Raw genomic sequence first — 20,125 nt, forward strand, 5'->3', positions numbered from 1 at the left:
ACTACTGTAGACTACAGTATATTGGATCTACCCATATATAATATAAACATGGGGAGTCTGTATTACATTATGCCATGCCATGCCCACATTTATGATGCTGCATCACCTGGAAAATAGTTTACCACATGTTGCTGTGGAATTAGATGTAAACAGAAAAATACTCAAGTAAAGTAGAGTCCTTGTGTAAATAATATACTTCAACCATTTCATACAGGTTGACAGATTGCGCGACACTATAACAGACTGACAGGAATTAATTTGCAGAATCACCCACCTTGCAAAACAAAACATGGAAGAGCAGTGGGGAGTGGGTGGTGTTTTCTAGGCAGGCTGACAGAATGAAGTGCATTATATTAGGGAAAATAGACTCTTTACTCTCTTTACTCTCTCTCCCTCTCTCTCTCTCTCTCACACTCACTCATTCACACACACACACACACACACACACACACACACACACACACACACATGCACATGCACGCACACAGTGGGTCAGTGACAGTTGACATTGCTGTACCAGTATTTAGTGATGCATTGCAGACCTCGCAGAAGTTGTGGCCACATTGGAAAGATACAGGCTTGTTAAAAACATCCAAACAGATTGAACAGAGGATGTGTTCTTCAGACAGTACATCACTGACAGAGGCCATAATAGTTGCAGGAGAGGAGAGGAGAGAGTTGGGTGGAAGGAGACATGGAAGGAGACATGGAAGGAGAGAGATTACTTTATCACAATACTGTCCATTACTGTCACCGTAGTCAGTGACGGGCAGCCATTGTGATGTGATGCGCTGGTGCTCCATGCAGTTTCTCTTATATAACACACTGATGTACGGTAGTAACTCCAGGAAGCCAACCGACTCTGAATATATCCTACATTATAGACCTTCACTGTGGTCCTTCTGATTCTTCCTCTGAGTGATGATACGAGTGGAGGCCTGTCACTATGGTGTATGAGTCTATCATTGATGGGGCAGTAATAGGAGACCAGGACATCACGAGGTTGAAGAGCTCCCTCAAGAAATGATATATGGATTATGTATGAAAAGCTGAAGAGTGTTTTAAGGGTATGAAAAGGTTTGAGATTGTGCAACAGAGGATTGACCTGGAAGTCAATCAGGTCAATTTTATGCAATTTTAAGTGTCAAATCTTAACAAGTTGACTTGCGACACTTTATGTAGAGCAGTTCAAGACCATACTTTTTAATTAAGTCCTGTAAGTCCTAAACTTGAGTTTTATCTGCATGATTACTTTACACTGATGAAGGCTGGATAGCTGAAACGTTTGTCTTCGATCCATCATGCAAGAATAAAAACAAAAATGCAGTCTTGGTGTGTGCGACCCATTACCTTTATTTCCAGTATCTGCATGATTACTCACCTGACTCTGCCAGATTGCGGCAGTATTGAGTTTACAAGTTCCCTCCTCCTGCCTGCACCTGGGCTCTCTCAAGCAGAAACGATGAACCCGGAAGCGGGACAAAAATCTGATATCTCCATAATAATTTTGAGTTGTAGTTGTTAGGTTGCGTTTACATTCGCGCTGTGGCACAGGTTCAATATGTCATAAGTCTCGCGTTGATCCCGCCTCTGGCGGCCCCATACAGCCGCATATCTCTCCGGCCAGAATTGGTCGTCTCTGTCCGAGAGATACCAGACTCACCATTCTGGCAGAATGCAAATGTTGTCCAGCAGGGGGAGTGGTTTCACCAGGCTACATGATTACTGCATATAAGACTGGTTGTTTTTTTTTTTTGGCATATAAGACTACAATGGCATTCTTTTTCAACTTTAATGTACAATATATCCTTCTATTGATTAGCTGTTAACATTAGAAATGAGGACCGTATCGGAGATCGTGCTGTCACCTAGAAGTCAGTTTAAGTAGACTATAGATATGCAAGGAAATACATTTATTTAAACAAAGCCAGCTTTAATTTGCCAAGTACAGCAATTTTGCACATGCAGGTATATCACATTTAGACACAAGTAACCCTAACATACTGGCACGTGGTCAATACAGGACCTGGGCCTAAACCATAACATTGATCAAATAGCATAATGCAAATAGTTCTGTTGGCGAGTATAAAGTATAAAGTCGCATAAACTTTGCCCAAAATGGCTGAGAAATGGGAATTTACCACCATTATAACTTAAGGCACATGAGTGTTTTGTAAATTTGTATGAGTGCGAATTAGTCGTGACTCAGTAACGTGCCTCTTAGGGGCCACCATGAGGTTATATACTCTTTGTATGCCACACAGATTCTTGCTCAATTATTCAAAGAATGCCATTTTGCCACCCCTCTTCAGCATCCATCCACACTGGATTGGCTGCTCATGAATGATTCAGAGAATGCCATTCTGACACTACAGACTGCAGCAGCCATTTTTAATTTATTCCGTCATGAGCTGCTTTGCACTGCAGTGCATAGATGCACCATTCATGATGGTTCTCTGTTCTGGTAAATTCAAGATGGTCACCATACGATTAACACACATATCCACAGACTGGGTTGGTTCTGTGAATCAAATACATATATTTTGTATTTCCACTCAAGAGCCAATCGAAAGCATGATTAATATCCAATCTGCCATTGAGCACTATCCATTGTAATTCAGTTTGGCTAATTTATGGCAAGACATTATGATAAATGTTTATGCATCTGTGTATCTTTTTTATACTCTTTTTATTGGAGTTTCTGTAATATGACAATCCCATCAGAGCTGATCATAATAATATCATGATCATCAATCAATCATCAATATTATGAAACAACCAATCTGTGCCTATAACAGAACTGTTATTATCGGTTCTGTTATAGGATGACAGCATGATTGGTTGTTTCTGGCAAAAAGCCAAAATACAGACAAAGACCCGGCATAATATGACAAATGACCTGAGAGGAAACATGAATACTAATGTTGTTACATAAACACTGGTCAATGGTGATAATGTAATCCTGTGTGTGTGAGTGTGTACTGTACTATGCGTGTGAGGTTATCCTCCAAATACTAAAGGATAAAACATGGGTAATGGGTATTAATCTGTTATAGAGGGGGATTTACCTACCTGGTTTAAAATAAAAAATGTTGTTTCCGCCAGGCCAAAGATGTGGCCGAGACTCTGTTTTTGCCCTTGTCCATCCATCCGTGTGTCAGTCTGTCCGTCTGTGAGCAGGCACCTCAGGCACCGTTGGACCAATTGGCAAGGAACTGTGCTCCAGCTACTACTCAGATATGTGATCGAGACTGATCTGTCCGATTTTTCATATTCCATCCTGATTGGCTACGATTGGCTTCTACAGTTTGAACAAAATGCCTCAAACCATGAACCTGACCTAGCTGGCCATCACGCTGCGTGGATATGCCGAAGGCAATTTTAGTTTTGCACTGGCAGATTTGCGTCTGGCATGCACATTCCCACTAGGTCAAGGAAGTTCCATCCTAAATCTATCTATAAATGCACCGAGTCTCTGTCTGTGTGTGTGTGTGTGTAATCCATGTAACTCGAGAACCGTTCACCCCACCGTCTTCAAATTCGACACACACGTTCCACACCACCGCAGGGGGTGCAGTGGCCAGTGTCAAGTTGGTCGGACCCAATGTTGTCCAGAACCGCCCCAAAACGGCCTCTGCCCGGGCTCTGGACAGGGTCCCTGCGCAGTGGGTGGAACAGGTACTCTGACACGGGTACAACAGGATATTGCATAGCCGGGTGGGGCATGGATCTCCAACTTCCATCGTTACTGACTCGGTGCTCTACCGGTCTAGTTTTTCAAATCGGCCACATGGTGGCGCTATAACAGGCAGATTTCTGTGAGCAGCTAATCTCCGGCATGGTTGGACTGACCGGTGTGAAAAACCTAATTGCACATACACTCTCTGGAGGCCAAAGAAGAACCTCTGTGGTTGGTGTGATTTTTTTCACACCAGCCTGTTAAACCACCAGGAGGCAGATTTTTGCTTTCAAAGTCTGCTGGAGGGTCCCGTTTTGGACAACAAACACCACTAGACTAATCTGTGGTAAGCTTTGCACGCACACTCCCAGTCCAGTAGGTCAAGGAAACTATTCTCTTTGACTGGTGTCTCCCAGGGATCGATACTAGGCCCACTCCTTCTTTCCCTCTACATCACTTCACAAAAATAGCTATTCTCTACAAGCTCACAACGCATCGTAGCATCATGACGAGCTGTTGTGAGCTTGTAGATCAACTACTTCTGCAGAAAGGTCACTTATTATGACATGCCCAGAAAAGGCAATCTAGGAGGTTAATGGTTGTTCAGTGTTAATCAAGCCTTAAGGATTCATTAATTACTCTAATTGGAAGGTGACAAGTTAATGAACTGAGCCATGAACAATTAAGACTAGAACTTTAATCTCAACATAAAATAGGGTAAATGGTGCATTTCTCCAAACGCACTTTACAATGTGCATTATATTCATACATTTGCACACACCAGTGTCACAAGCAGCCATGCAAGGCCTGCTTGAGCAGGAGCAGCAGTGAGGGGTTTCTGTGTCTTGTACAATGACACATAGATGCAATTTGAGGCCATGCCCATGCACATTCTGGATTAACCATACTATGACTATTGGGAACAGGCATCATTTATGGTTATATGCAATACCAGTAGTTAGGGCAATAACCTATACTCATAGTACTTGGGTGGCCAGACAGAGTACCAATTTTACCATCTGTCTATATCCTTTTGTCTGTATACTAGGTAGATTTTGGTATCTTTCTGAATGTGTCCTTTTTACGCCCCATGGATGGAGTTCCATGTCAGCCATGCCAGCATAGTCCAGGCCAGTCTTTGATGTCAGTTTTATGACCTCATGTTGATGACATGATCTGCAGATATTTTTGGAACAACCAATGATCCAACCGATCTCGAGATACACAGGGAACACTACATGCACATAAGCAGAAATTTCATGCATTGTTAAGGATATCAAAAATATACTTTGCCTTTTTTTCCGTAGTTTGACTTCAGGGGATCATGGTAATCCCTTTTATTTGTTGTATTCTAAAAGATATATATGGGGCGAGATTACCTTCATGATTTTCTCCATTTGTCTGATCATCTGCTTCAACTAGAGAGAGGGAGGTAGAGAAAGAAAGGAATGGAGGGTGGAGAGAGGATAGAAAGGGGCCAAAAAAGATGGATGAAATGAAAGTTGAATAAAGAGGGGGATATGAGAGAAAGAGAGAATGGTAACATTAGATGGACCATGTGCCTCTCAACCACTTTGTTAGTCACACAAACACACCACATGCACGTGACACAAACGCACGCTCGCACACACACGCACGCACGCACGCACGCACGCACGCACGCACGCACGCACGCACACACACACACACACACACACACACACACACACACACACACACACACACACACACACACACACACACACACACACACAGATTCCCTCTGTACCACATGGTGTCAACTGTCAAGTGATACACTGACCTCTAAGAGGAAACTAGTTGAATTAGTGATGATGGGAATAGCTCTGTTAAGGGAGACAATTGTGAAGTGTAATAGTCATTATATACAGGAGATTACATGAGGACCAAGAGTAGTACATCAATTTATTTCAGTTTAGATGTAAGAGAAATATGCATGAATTGCTTTTTAATTAGTTTCGTACAACTATTAAAATTCTCAAGGACAACACATCCTTGTTGTTGTATTATTGTATGTGCTACAGTACATTTGCACATGTGTCGGTCGTGTCCCTAGATTTACCCATCCTATCATAATATTAGGACTGGTGGCTGCCAATTAATACCTTGTTTTTCAGCTCCTTCGTATAAAAATAATGTTCTATAATTAAGGACAGTATACTGTCCTATTTATTTAACTCACAGAGTTAGATTAACTCTGGTATTGTATGAAAGCAAGTCCCATTGGACCAACCGTGTCTTTGGGAATGTGTACATCTAAAATTACATACCGTAAGCCCAAATGGCAGGTTCAAATATCAAGCTATTGATTCATTCTCTCTTATGGTCTCAAGGCGGTCCAGCTATGTCGTCATGGCAACACATTCTCACAAATAGGCGACTGTACTGTTGCAAGATAATGTTTGATTTTAATATTTGGTCAGCTGATGGGTGATTATAGGCTTTAGCCTGTTTATAATTAAATGCATGATTGCACATGGTCTCAAGTCTCAACAGACTCAACCTAAGATGCTTCTCGCATCTCGGTTTGAAAAGAAAATGTGAACTGTTTGGTTAAACATCATTGTTCAGAAAAATGTATGTGTTGATAATATTTTTTACAACCCTATATAGGCAGCTTGCACACCCCAGGGGGTGCACCACAGTTTGGACTTGGAATCCCTGGATAAGAGATATATTTCACCTGAGACATGCAGAAAGTGTTTGCACTTTGCAGCATGCAGCAACAATTTGCTCCTCCACTACAAGCAATAAAACAGAAAATAGAACTTCAAAGAAAGGTTTGCAAAACTTTGTTTTAAAGCCTATAGTTCTGCCGAATGTTTTTTTTAAATTATATATATATACCATTACCAATTACTATTATTTTATTAATTTCTGTGGAATGTCTGTTGTATTTATTTTTATTGTAGCCTACACACGCCATACCGTTCAAGTGAATTCACTATCCCTCATTTCGCGGCCAGCTTGCTTGTGTTGCTTTCCATGCGTGACGCGTCTGTGCCTATGATGGCGATAGAGAGCTGCGGAGAGAGAAGAAAGGATGCGCTCCCTCCGCTCAGATAGCGGGCTGCTATGAGGGAAGGAGGGAGGAGGGAGAGAGAGAGAGCACACTACCTCTCTGTTCTCTTCTCACTCACAACTCTGACCGGCGAGTCGTTCATTACATAGAAAGGGAGAAGTGGAGCGACCAAGCGACAGGGAAGGAAGGAAGCCTATATCAACACAAAGCGGAATTATTTCCTCCGAAAAACAAGGCATACATTACAACAACAACACAACGTGGAAGAGCGAGCCGCATCCAGCGGCTTTGCAGTCTGGATTCCCATTCCTTTCACTGTTGCATACGGCTCATTGTGGAATATCTGAGGAGGATCCCTAGTCTTTTCTCAGCTGCTTTGCAGTTGTTTATCGAAACAACTTCTACCTCGCTTCCTTACAAGCAGGGAGGCTTCATTTCTGTTTTCCTCGTGGTCGTTAAAGCGGAATGAATGACAAAAACAAAGGTTGATGTCCATAATTCGCCGACTCACCTCTTCGCCTCGCCCAAGGAACGGAGGGTGCCTCACCAACGGCAGAAAATGGAAAGCGGAGGCGGGACCGAGAGCTCGGACAGCCGGCAGACGATGCCCGAACAACAACAACCGAACGAGCCCTCGCCGGTATTCCCCGCCAAGCCTGCGGGCGAGAAGAAGAAGAAGATCAACCGGGCACCGTCCCCAGCTAGACCGAAGGATGTACCCGGGTGGTCGCTGACCAAGATCCGGGGAGGGATTGGGACCCCGACCCTCAGCGTCAAACCGGGAGCCATCCACCTGGGTAGCCGCGCTTCCAGGCGCAGCACTTCGGCCAGCGTTGGCGTGAAAGACACGAAGAACGAGAAAGGTGGAGGTGGGAAAGTAGCAGGCAAATCATCCACTGTGTCCCTGAAGGGCTCGGGAGGGAAAGCGGCGAAGAACACCGGACGTAGAAAGGTTTCGGACGCCAGTATTGCATCCGATGACTTGTCCAAAGACTCCGGTTGCGCTCCCGGGAAGCTCTCGTCGACCGACAGCAGCTCCGAGCTGTCTGACTGCGCCTCGGAGGAAAACAAGCTCTCCGCAGACGCGGCCAGCAGCGATGCCGAGTCGAGGAGCAGCCGGTGCGGCGGGCTGGACTGCGAGAAGCCGGCCAGGGATGGCGTGTCGGCGGAGAGATCAAGCCGGCTATCCGCTGCCAAGACCTCCGCCCCGGAGAGAGACGAGAAGAACCGACTGTCCCTGGGAGCGGACACCGGGGAAGGCAGCGTCTCTCCCGGCGACGAACGGTCTTCTATCACCTCGTTTGACAGCAGGGTCCCTGCCAGTACATCACTGGCTTTCTCCGACCTCACGACAGAGGAGTTTATGGATGGGATGCACGAGGAGTTTAGCAGGGAAATCGAGGAATTGAGATCTGAAAACGATTACCTAAAAGTAAGTAACGTGAGCCTACTCCGTTCCAAACGGAGCTACGTTATCTGCTATGTGTGAAAACTGTGCATGGCATGTGTACACAAATAGGGATGAATGCATAACTCAACCTAGCCTCGGTCCCAGGCTTACTGCGAAAATAACTCCGCGTTCAGCGAAGCACTGCTAATTAGCCAATTAAGACATGTCATGCATATTGTGTATTGTGTGAATACTGTTTTTGCAGCAGCCCACCTGGAATTAAGCAAAAACAATAATTATGTTGTGAACTTGTGAACATAATAGTAATAGGCCTATTTGAGCTTTGGGAAGTGAAGTAGCCAAAACATGGTGGAGTTTCAGTTTACTATCCGTTTCCAGTGAGTTCATTTCCTAATTATATGTGTAATATACTTACCACTAGTAGTGACTCCAAGAAACATGCTATTATCAGGGCGTGACACACACACACACACACACACACACACACACACACACACACACACACACACACACACACACACACAAACACACACCAACAACACACCAACAAGTTTGCAGATGCAGATCCTTGTATTGGTCTACCAGCAGGCAAACAGATCCATGTGTTCTGGGTGAGTGATTTATAAGGCAAAATTATCAATAACATTAGCATGTCCCAACCACTAGACTATACTCCCCACAGTGATTGATTAGGATTACACAGTTGCACACACACACACACACACACACACACACACACACACACACACACACACACACACACACACACCCTCTCTTCCTCTTTCACACACACACAAAGATTACACATGCACACAGTCACACACTCACAATCACACTTAACACCACCATTGCAACATCACTGGTAATCAATGTGGTGCCACTCACATGCATCTGCATTCATAGATGTGATGTGTGTGACTGCATGTGCATGCATAAGTGTGTGCTGTGTAAATGGGTGTCAGTATAATCGTTCCAGTATCTCCTTTTCCACAGAACCTGCTCCATATGACATAAACACTGGGCTGATTTGGTGGTCTAGTGTTTAAATAGGTTGGCATAACTGGGACTAAACACTTTCACACCCAAAATGGCCTATAGTTACTTATTGGGACAAATGTGACCAACCGGCAATCATTTGACGTGGACTGTCGCTGTCCTGGTCACTTCCGCACTCCTGCGGACTTGAGCCACAAGAGGCACCGCACAGCGAGCAGTCAGGCGAGCAAGTCGCTGCATGTGCAGAACGTTAACTTACAAAGTCCTTTTCAGCCGACTCAGCGCCATTCCAGTTATGCCTCAATAGGGACTGAATCATAACTCATATCCCAGTCGAAATGGCCCATAGCAGCCTCACAGGTGCCCCAGAGACATCCAACGTCCGGTCAAATCCGTCCCAATCGGTCACCCGTTTACAGCCTTTGTTAGGAGCGAGAAATGCATTGACTGGGAAGCTTGAATTTCCAGCTCCCAAAACAACCTCATGTTCTGTCACTTGAGCAAGGTATTGTTCAATCGTTCATAAATCACTCTGGATTTTGAATGTTAGTTAAGATGTTGATGTATTGTCTTGGCTGTACTTGGGCGCAATCTGGTTAAAAGCCTTATTTGCACAAGTGATTCCTCCCCACACACAGGACTTGAGTCAATTGATTGTACATAACCCTGGCATATTTGTTTAGTGGAGGGCAATATCCACATGATAATACCTTTTGATTAGATGTGTGTGTGTGTGTGTGTGTGTGTGTGTGTGTGTGTGTGTGTGTGTGTGTGTGTGTGTGTGTGTGTGTGTGTGTGTGTGTGTGTGTGTGTGTGTGTGTGTGTGTGTGTGTGTGTGTGTGCACTGTGCGCACACACAAACACACGTACTTGCTCGTACACATGCGTGTGTATGTGTGTTGGTTGGTGCTACTGCTACTGGTTTGAGACCACCCAAAACCTCATGGGAGGCCATGACATGAAGATATTGTGCTACTTTCTGTTGTGTTGTTACAGCTGTTAGGAACACCTGGCTAAAGGATCAACAGCTAACCACTGCAGTAGTGTCGGAGCCTCAGCCGGCCCTCACTCTCTGTCCGTCCGTCTGTCTTATGTGATGTTTTAGCTATTTGCAACGGCAACCAATCTGCTCTGCTGTACCTTCCCAGCTTCTACCCCATAGGATTAGTGTTAGCAACACGCAAACGACAGCTCAACTAATTGCATGCAGCTGTCAGTCAATATTATAGCAAACACGCGTCTACAGCGGCTTGCACTCAGCAGGGAGCCTCTAGAATTAACAGATTTATCACATATCAGGTCTGTGCACTAAGCTGGTACAGAGTAATGCCTGGTTTTTAGTTATACTCTGTTGTACGACAGTCACAACACACATTCTTGTAGATTTGCTATTTTCTGCAAGTGACACCGTTGTACAAAAGAGTATACTATAAACTAAGCATGTGGTAAGACAGGAAAACCCTAACCTGAGACTAGAGCACCGCCCGTAAGTGTAAGTACAAGCCTATACACAGAGATAGATGTGGAGTCTGGACACATGCACGCACACACACACACACACACACACACACACACACACACACACACACACACACACACACACACACACACACACACACACATTACTGTCTATTGTTACTGTAGTATTCACTCACGCATGCACACACAGATACCATCAGGTCATTGTCTTCTAATAGTGATTGTAATTGAAATCGTGCTGGCTGGGACTGTGGCATTTACAGTCTAATCTAATAGCAACATTTGGCCTCATATAAACTTATAGTACAGTGCAATCTACACTGATGTACATTGCAAGTACTTGCTTTGGCAACATAATATTACCCATAGGGCTATTTAATTCACCTGGCCTGATTATATTTTTAAGTCCACTATTTTTATTTCCAGATGAACATACTGGATGTGAGAGCCTGCGGTCTTTGTACTGTTCCTGCCAGTATGTGAGCATATTGTTCTGACCTCAGATGTACTGCATTGTTCATACGTCTCTGTGACCGCAGGCCAAGTAACAAAACATTTTGAACACCTTTGATTTTGAACAAGCTGTGTAGGTTCTGCTTTCTAAAAATATCCCTCTAACTAACCATCTATCTACCCACCAAGTTCATTCACCAGAATGCGTGGTTTATCACACCACATAACAGAAACCACCCTTCCCGCTTTCATATGTTGTTAGCTGCAAAAAGCAGGTCAGTGGGCCATCTCTCTCTCCCGCTCTGATTCGCTCGATCTCTCCTCTCCTCTCATCCTTTCTGTCTAGCCTATAATGCAGGTATGTAGCAGTAGCAGTAGCACCAGCTTGGTGCAGACTGCTTGCTGCAGTCTGTTTTAACTCGCTCACTGTATCTTCCACACCCATTGCTGCACACACACACACACTCACACTCACACTCACACTCACACTCACACCATCAATTGTTTATAACGTAGAGGAGAATCTCACTCCCTCACACTAACAGTGTTTATACTATAGTGGATGTGCTGTCTCTCACTCAAACACTCTCTTTATTTCCCACTCTACCTCTTGTTCCGTTTCCCCACTCACTCTTGGTTTCGCTGCCTCTGTCTCTCTCTTATCACGCATGCACGCCTGCACACATACACACATGGGCATGCATGCACACAGACGTTGACCCATATTCTCCACCGTAGTAAATTATGCCAATAGTTTACAACCGTACTACTGCTACTGCTACTACAGCTACTGCCATAGTAGTGGTAGCTGTAGTAATAATAGTAGTTCATATGACGCAGAGGATTTCATTTCATACATAGTGCAAAGAGAGTAAGAGACATACCAGGAATCAGGATAGTACATAACCCATAGAACTCTGCAGGTAAACTCATTACATTCAAAACGTGTGCATTTGATTGCTGTTAGTCGATTGTCTAATGAGTGTTCAGCAGTGCATGACAGTGTATCATAAGGAAGTACAGATGAGAAAGAAAGAATCCCATGAATTAAATAATTAGCCTTGGGGAACATAGTTTTCCTCTTCGACTGCTAATGGGCAAATTACCCACATTCCTCAATGTTCCAGTCTGGTCAATTCTGACCGCTGTATTTTAACCGGGCGGTCAATCAGCGATTTAGTTGAAGAGCAATTATATACTGTGTAGGAAAAAGGGTAAAGTAAAGTAAAGTTAATATTATTATTATTATTATATAATATGTGCATGCTTGCTCCCATGTCACATTCTCTCATGGTGCATTGTCAAATTGGTGCAGCTAATAGTGCATTGTTCACTACACACCAGGCTCTGTCCTTATAAATTGTTGATTGGGGCTTATTGCTACAAAGGCTTCGTCTGTGGAGGAGGGGGGGGGGGTGCATGGGGGTGTAGATAAGGGATTTGGGGATTTAACCTAATTTGCAATAGCATGAAATTGAGGTGCAGAGACAAGAGAGAACATTCAGTTCACACGCACACGCGTGCGCACACACACACACACACACACACACACACACACACACACACACACACACACACACACACACACACACACACACACACACACACAGTAGTAGCACAACAAACATAATTTATGGGGAGAGTATTTTCCAAACTCCCTGGTGTAATGTTTGGTTACCTTCTACTGGTTATTGTAACTGTGGCATCATTATGTTGTTATACATCATTATTAGATCTTTGCCAAAGGGTTCTAGTTCACCTCCGTTCAGTACCGTGAATAATTCTATTCTGTGTATGTTGACAAAGCATGCAATATTTATTTTAGATTCAGTGCATGCCAAAAAGCCCCACACAGTGAAATACTATAATTGGATCATTCGGATTTAGTACCACTCTGGCTGAGCATTATACTGGACTCGTAAAGGACAATCTTTGCTCAATTGATGCTGAATGAGGACTGAGGAGTTTGCTGTGTGCATGTTTTGTGCATGTCAAATACATTTAGGTTTGAAGGTGGCCTTCTACAATTTTACAGACGGCAGACGATGGACAGAGCATTCATATCGTTGCAGAAACCTCTTACCTCCATATATGTCTTTTCGCAAATGAATGCCGTACTTGATCATACTACAGTGTCACACAAAAGCATCAAAAGTAGCAGATCTACAAGCTCCAAATACAGCTTCTTGAGCTTGTCCATCTGCTACTTTAGCTGTTTTTTTTTAACTTGAATCCTGAATAGTAACCATTTTGGACATATGAGGTTTCCACCCGACAGAGAAGATATAATATGTCTGATATAGTGTACGCATCTCTACTGAGTGGATGTCAGTAGTACTATAGTTTAATGCAGCACACACAGCGACGGGGCCTTATAACAGCATGGCCTCAGGCTATGTGACCCAGTAGTAACCTCCTGTAGGAGACACTTCCCTTCATTTTGGAAGTTAACCACTTAAAAGCTCTACACATTTGAGGTCACAGCTTGTCGCACGTCGTGAAGCATTGTTTGTGAGCTTGTAGATCGTAGAATCTTTGCCTGCCCAAAAAAGGAACACCAGTAAAAGACCTAAAAGTCTCGAGGGCCAGTAATGGCTATTAAGAAAATGATCATGAAATCTATCTTCATCGCATTATTTTATGTCAGTATACACTGTAAAAACACAATTAGCGACACATACATTATTTGGTGAAGTTTGAATTACGTATGAAGAATTCTACTCATGACTTATTAAACATATTAAAATGCAGATTGTTAAAACTCGGGGCTAAGAAAAAAAAGGAAAAAAAAGAGGAACAGGAGACTATTCCAATTATGGACATGATTAATCTCACTGAGTACAGACACTAGTAATTGAAAAAGGTGTTATTAGAGTTTATCGCATGTGGTACACAGGCGATAGAGGAATATAATCTAATATGCGTAATAAGCCTGCTTGTTAGTGATGTATGATTCAGCTCATTGCAGTAGACAAAAGTAATTCCATTTTCTGCCAGTCCTGAGGGGCAGAGCAAGACGTTGCTTTTGCCTTTTGGAACAGGCAATCATTGCCAATTTAGGCCAAATGTTTTTACTGTCCATAATGGTTAGAGGAATAGTTGGTGAGGCAGCAAGATAAGAACAATTCTAATAATAATCTTAATTTAACTAAAGTATTCAATACAACAAGCAAGAAGCACCATTCAGGTTTTTTGTAATGTTTTTGTTGAAAATGTACAATCGCCTGGACATCAAATCCTGAGTGAATACTTGAATAATTCCAGCATTGAAACATTTAGATGACCACCGTGTTCATGTCTTCATGTCCGTTACGAAAGAGAGATATAGATCTCTATTAATGAGGTTATGTTAACTGACCTGATGTTATGTAAGCCTATATTGTACAGTACATCACTCTAAGGAGGACGTAATCACAATAATGATGATCATGATAATACTAATGATCAAAACCATGGATAAGGCTTGAAGTCAATAATGAGGCTGTAGGTGAGAAGCTGTAAGCGTTATAAATGTTAAGTAACTGATGCAGGTTGATTCACAGCAAAAGCATAATGAGGCGCTAATAATGAACATGGCATTATGGAGATGATTAGATGTATATGATGTACAGTCATGGTGATTGATTGGGTGCTGCTGATGACATGGAGGTTACATAAGTACATTGTTAGATACATTTCTGATGAAAGTGTGAAAGTGCAGGTCAAGTGTGTGTATACATTTGACATTGTACGTGGTCTAATATGCGATTCTCGGGCCATTTTGTTTCAGTTGTAAAATCTTAGTTACAGACCCGTAAGTGTCCATTTGGTTCGTAATTATCCATCATTTAGCTGGGGGCCCCTTGGAATCCCCATCAAGGTCCCCTGAGGGTCCCCGGCGTCTTTCTCACAGTGATCATACAGTTTCTTCAAGACATCCCATAAGATATGACAAGGACTTACTGATCCCTGGAGGGAAACACAGGTGTCATAGCAGCAACAAGTGGCACATACTGGAGTTGAACCATAACCTGGGTAGTGGTTCTCAAAGTGCGGTCTGGGGAGAGGGGAGAATGTAGATGATGCATATAATGAGGAGTGATGACATAATAAACAATTCTCTGTTGGCCCATATATGGACATGCCTCTCTAATGTCACCATTTTAAAATGCCATTATAACTCAAACCTTTTTCCCTTCCCTTGGTGTGCCGTGCAGGATGAGATGGAGGAGCAGAGGTCAGAGATGCTGGAGATGAGAGACATGTACATGGAAGAGGATGTCTACCAGCTCCAGGAACTACGTCAGCAGCTGGAACAGGTCATTATCATCATCGCTGGCGGGTGGAGGCCTTGTAGTGTCCAATATCGTTACTGTTCAGGAAATGGAAAACAGAGCCTGCTGTGTTCACAATCACAATCTCTTGTTAATACTTTTCATTGGTTAAATGTTTATAATAACCACAGATGAGACAGACTTTCAGCCCGGTGTCCTTAGTGTTTGTACTTTGTAGCATGTCCATTATAGGTGAACGTGTTCAAACATTAAAAAGGAAGAAAGCAAAATGAGCAGATCTACAACTTCAATGCGTCGCAACGTGTTGAAGTTGTAGATCTATTCTGGACCCTAAATAGATTAACTGACATAACCAAAATGAGACATGGGTGGTGATCAGTCACACAAAGGGCCATAGACTAGGTTAGGAGTCGTACATAGCATTTAAAAAGACTACACATAACATAAACCAATAAAAAAAAAAAATACCTAATGAAATTGCAAACCAAGTGAAATATCAGAAAACCCATTTCTTCGGAAACCTAATATCCAAGTCAAAGGAATAAACCCCTGCCCCTCCCCATAATGCAGAAGAAACATGGTGCACTCCAATTTCCCCCCCCCACCAGCTCCATATTAAGCAGATCTGAAGCAGCTGTTCCACTTTTCCTTGGCCAGCCATATCAATGCCAGCTGCACTCCTCAGAAATTATAACTCAAAGAAAACTAATTTAGCACTATGTAACTTTCCTCTTCTACCTCCAGATTTGAACCTGGTTTCCTGCGTGAGTGCTATAATTCCTATCCGACCGTGATGATGACATGCACATTCGTAACCTTTCTTTAGGACTGATAGTGGACCCTCGTTAACATAGAACACAAATTCACGTAATCCTTGTGTTTCCCTGCAGGCCAACAAGACTTGTCGTATACTGCAGTACCGCCTGAGGAAGGCGGAGCGGCGCTCTCTACGTGTGGCTCAGACGGGACAGGTGGACGGGGAACTGATCAGAACACTGGAACAAGACGTCAAGGTCAGTGTGTGTGTGTGTGTGTGTGTGTGTGTCTGTGTGGTGCAGATCATCCTTCACATTACAGAGTTAGTCTAGCATGTTATTGTTGTCTCTGGTCTGAGCCCAGTGTGCATGTGATGTTGGCTTTTACAGTGGTCCACATGTCCATACCAGAATAGATGACTTATATGTGTGTGTGTGTGGTGTGGTGTGTGTGTGTGTGTGTGTGTGTGTGGGTGTGTTCATACGTTTTCCAGACTGATTGTGTAGAGGTTGTTATAGACATGTAGTCATGAGCCAGCGGTTAAAGGGAATTCATCCATTTAAAAAGGACACTGATTGGTCACACACTGTTGAAAGAGCGGAAGGTCTCGATCATGTCTGTGTGGACTGTATGTGTGACTGCAAAATTGCTCTGACACACACACACACACATCACACACACACACACACACACACACACACAATCTCTCTACAGTCTACACGTTAAAGGGGGATCCTTGTGTTATTTGTCATGGTGACCTTGGGCCATAGTTACACATTGGTAAATTCACAGCATTCCCCCGACTGCTTCCATGTGACACACGACACAATGTGGTCTTTATCTACTGTCTGACCAGAGGGAGAGAGGGGAGGGGAGGGGAGGGGAGGCATCGGAGGTAAAGTGGAAGAGAGAGAGAGAGGGAAAGATAGCTATTGGGGAGAAGAGATAATGGGAAGAGGAAAAGAAGGATACAGTCTAGATAGCGAGAGGGCAAGAGTGAAAGAGACGGATAAAGAGAAAAGACTGGAGAGGGGGAGAGACCAATAGAGGCCGAACACTAGCCCACTTTTGGGTCCAATCCAGAACCACCAATTACCAATGTTTTGTTTTGACCAATATTGTCAAAAAGTGTACGATTTTTATTAACTTTGATTAAAATCTGTAATTCCGAACACATGTGCAGTATAAAAGAAACACATAAATATTGTCCGATATGTCAGCCAAACCGATATGTGGGTCTGGCTCTAGAGAGCAATAACGAGGGAGGGAGAGAGAGGAACAGACGGCGGGCTGATGGGATAGAAGTGATGTCATATTCTGCTGTTGCCATCTCTCACTTTATCGCCAGCTGTTTGCATGGGACAGCAGCGAGGGAGCACAGACTGGAAAGAGTGACGAGAGAACAGGAAAATTAACATGGAAAACGGAAAGAGAGAGTGACAGAAAACGGGAATAAAGGAATGGAAAGAAATGCAAATTAATGAAACACAGGGAATGAAAGAAAGGAAGATAGAACGAATGAGTAACTGAATGAAGGATGTGATTGTGTGTCTTTCTCGCGTGAGAGAGAGAGAGAGAGAGAGAGAGAGAGAGATCTCTAGGAAGAACAGGGATTGGCTGCTGTTTGAACATTTGAATCTTCACTGACCAATCATAGAAAGGCACAGAGTGGAAGTGAGGGAGCAATGGATTAGAAATGAAAAGGAGACAGACATGCAGTTATAGAAATTTGATCGATGGGAGACAGAATGAAAAGGAAAGAGAGAATCATTGTTCATGACAGCAGTGGGATAAGAAGTGGGAGACAGGGAGATATAGGGAGTGTGTGTGTGAGAGAGAGGAACTAGAAGAGAGATTAAAAAAGGGGGAATGGCAGTAATCATCCAAGAGAGAGATGGACAAAGACAGAATGAGTGTTGGTGTATTGTAAAAAAGATTACCCCCCCCCCCCCCCACACACACACACACACACACACACACACACACACACGGATCAATCAAAGGAGATAGGCAGTAGTAGTAGGCTGCAGTAGTGATGAGACTCAGTAAACCAGGAAACCACAGGAAGAATCTCTCCTCTGTCTGTCTGTCTGTCTGTCTGTCTGTCTGTCTGTCTGTCTGTCTGTCTGTCTGTCTGTCTGTCTGTCTGTCTGTCTGTCTGTCTGTCTGTCTGTCTCTCTCTCTCTCTCTCTCTCAACATGGGAGATTGTTTCTCCTACTACTGGGGGCAGAGACAAACTGCCAGGTCAAATTACACCATGGCACATTGTGTGTGTTTGTGTGTGCGTGCGTGTACGTGTGTGTCTGTTTGTGTGTCTGTCTGCGTGCGTGCGTGCGTGCCTGCATGCATGCATGCGTGAGCGTCTGTGTGCGGTGTGCACCAGCGTGTGCCCTCGAGCCAACTGGTGTTACTTTGCATTGGGCCAGTGTTATGGGATTCCACTGCAGTGTGAAGGGGGACATTTAAACCAACCGACTGTGTGTGTGTGTGTGTGTGTGTGTGTGTGTGTGTGTGTGTGTGTGTGTGTGTGTGTGTGTGTGTGTGTGTGTGTGTGTGTGTGTGTGTGTGTGTGTGTGTGTGTGTGTGTGTGTGTGTGTGTGTGTGTGTGTGTGTGTGTGTGTGTGTGTGTGTGTGTGTGTGTGTGTGCAGCATTCACAACCACAGTGCATACTGCATAGTAAACCTGACTTTACCAGCCATTGTACATACATACACTGTACAACCACTTATTATGTATTTATACTGATACATGACTTCACAGAAGTTCACACACTCCATTACACACATGAATGCAGTTTAAGCCTCACTTATACCAATCACTGTACATAAAATACTCCTGTGTCTTTGCACACACATGCACGCACGAACGCACACACACACACACACACACACACACACACACACACACACACACACACACATACACACACACTGTCTGTGTGTGTGTGTGTGTGTGTGTGTGTGTAACTTAATTTGTAACTTAATCTTTGTTTTCTTGCCTGTGCATGTCTGTGTTTATAATCAGTCCTGTGTTTATTCTAGTGTGTTCGGCCTAACTCGCACGAGCGCGCACACGCACACACACACTTCTATCTGTGTGTCACTCCACTCTGATTTAGTGGTTCTGGAAAGTCCCAGTCAGAGTGTGTGATGACTGGTCATAATGCCTGTAATGTTGATCCGTCTAATGCAAGGTTTCTCAAATAGGGTCCAGGGGGTGCCGCAGAATACTTAACGGGGAAAGATTTACATATTCACGTACCGTAATATGACATGAACGTAAGGCGTTAGTATCAATGTAATTCAGGGATGACGTGGATGAAAATCAACTTTTTTTTTTAGAAGCAATGGATGTCGTTATTGTACAGTGGCAGTGTACCAAATATTATGTTACCACAAAAATAACCAATAGCAGCCATGTAATATAATAATGGCTCCAGAGAGAGTAATTCTAAAGATAGTGACGTTTTTAATTGTTTACACTGCTGTTTGTGTCGTGTTAGATGTGTTTAAAATGTCCTGGTCCATATCTATCTGACAGTCAATTAATTATTTACATCAATAACCAAAGTGAAAATGTCTTGTTATAATAATATTTGGGTTTATTCCATGAGAAGAGAGTGTTGGAAAGACATGGTTCCAGATATGTTCTTCTGGCATATTATGAGACAAGATGGAAGACTTTAAAGCAGTCTTATCTGTAACCCAGGGGGAAACGTACCATAGTTTCACAAACAAAGGTTTACAGTATAGCGGCCCCAACTGGACAGGCATTCTTCATTGATGACGTCACTTCCTTCAGAGGTCAGGAACTATATTTAGGCAGTGCAACCAGTTTAGTACTTACGACCCAAAGCTCTGACCCGGCGGCATTCACAACAACTCTTCTTATCTTGGTTATTCATTCCGTGAGCCGAGGTCAGGCAGAAGCACTTACGAACAGCAGGCTACTAAATAATTCCTTCCACAGAGGAGAAATTATATTTGTACAAGGTTCACGCTTAAAAAAAAACAAAGACATCGTTATCAAGAAATG

General features: G+C 43.4%; 1 protein-coding gene across 1 annotated transcript in view; it reads left to right on the forward strand.

The window, feature by feature from the left end:
• The window catches only part of mtcl2 (microtubule crosslinking factor 2), a 272,313-nt gene that overhangs the window by 169,386 nt on the left and 82,802 nt on the right, over positions 1-20,125 (forward strand). The window contains exons 2-4 of the mRNA XM_080764535.1: positions 6,799-8,151; positions 15,255-15,356; positions 16,223-16,345. Of these exons, the coding sequence (XP_080620661.1) occupies positions 7,189-8,151; positions 15,255-15,356; positions 16,223-16,345 (1,188 nt within the window). The 5' untranslated portion in view covers positions 6,799-7,188. The remainder of the gene's footprint in view (positions 1-6,798; positions 8,152-15,254; positions 15,357-16,222; positions 16,346-20,125) is intronic.

The sequence above is a fragment of the Protomyctophum bolini genome, assembly GCF_963924005.1.
Source record: "Protomyctophum bolini genome assembly, chromosome: 5".
Lineage (NCBI taxonomy): Eukaryota > Metazoa > Chordata > Actinopteri > Myctophiformes > Myctophidae > Protomyctophum > Protomyctophum bolini.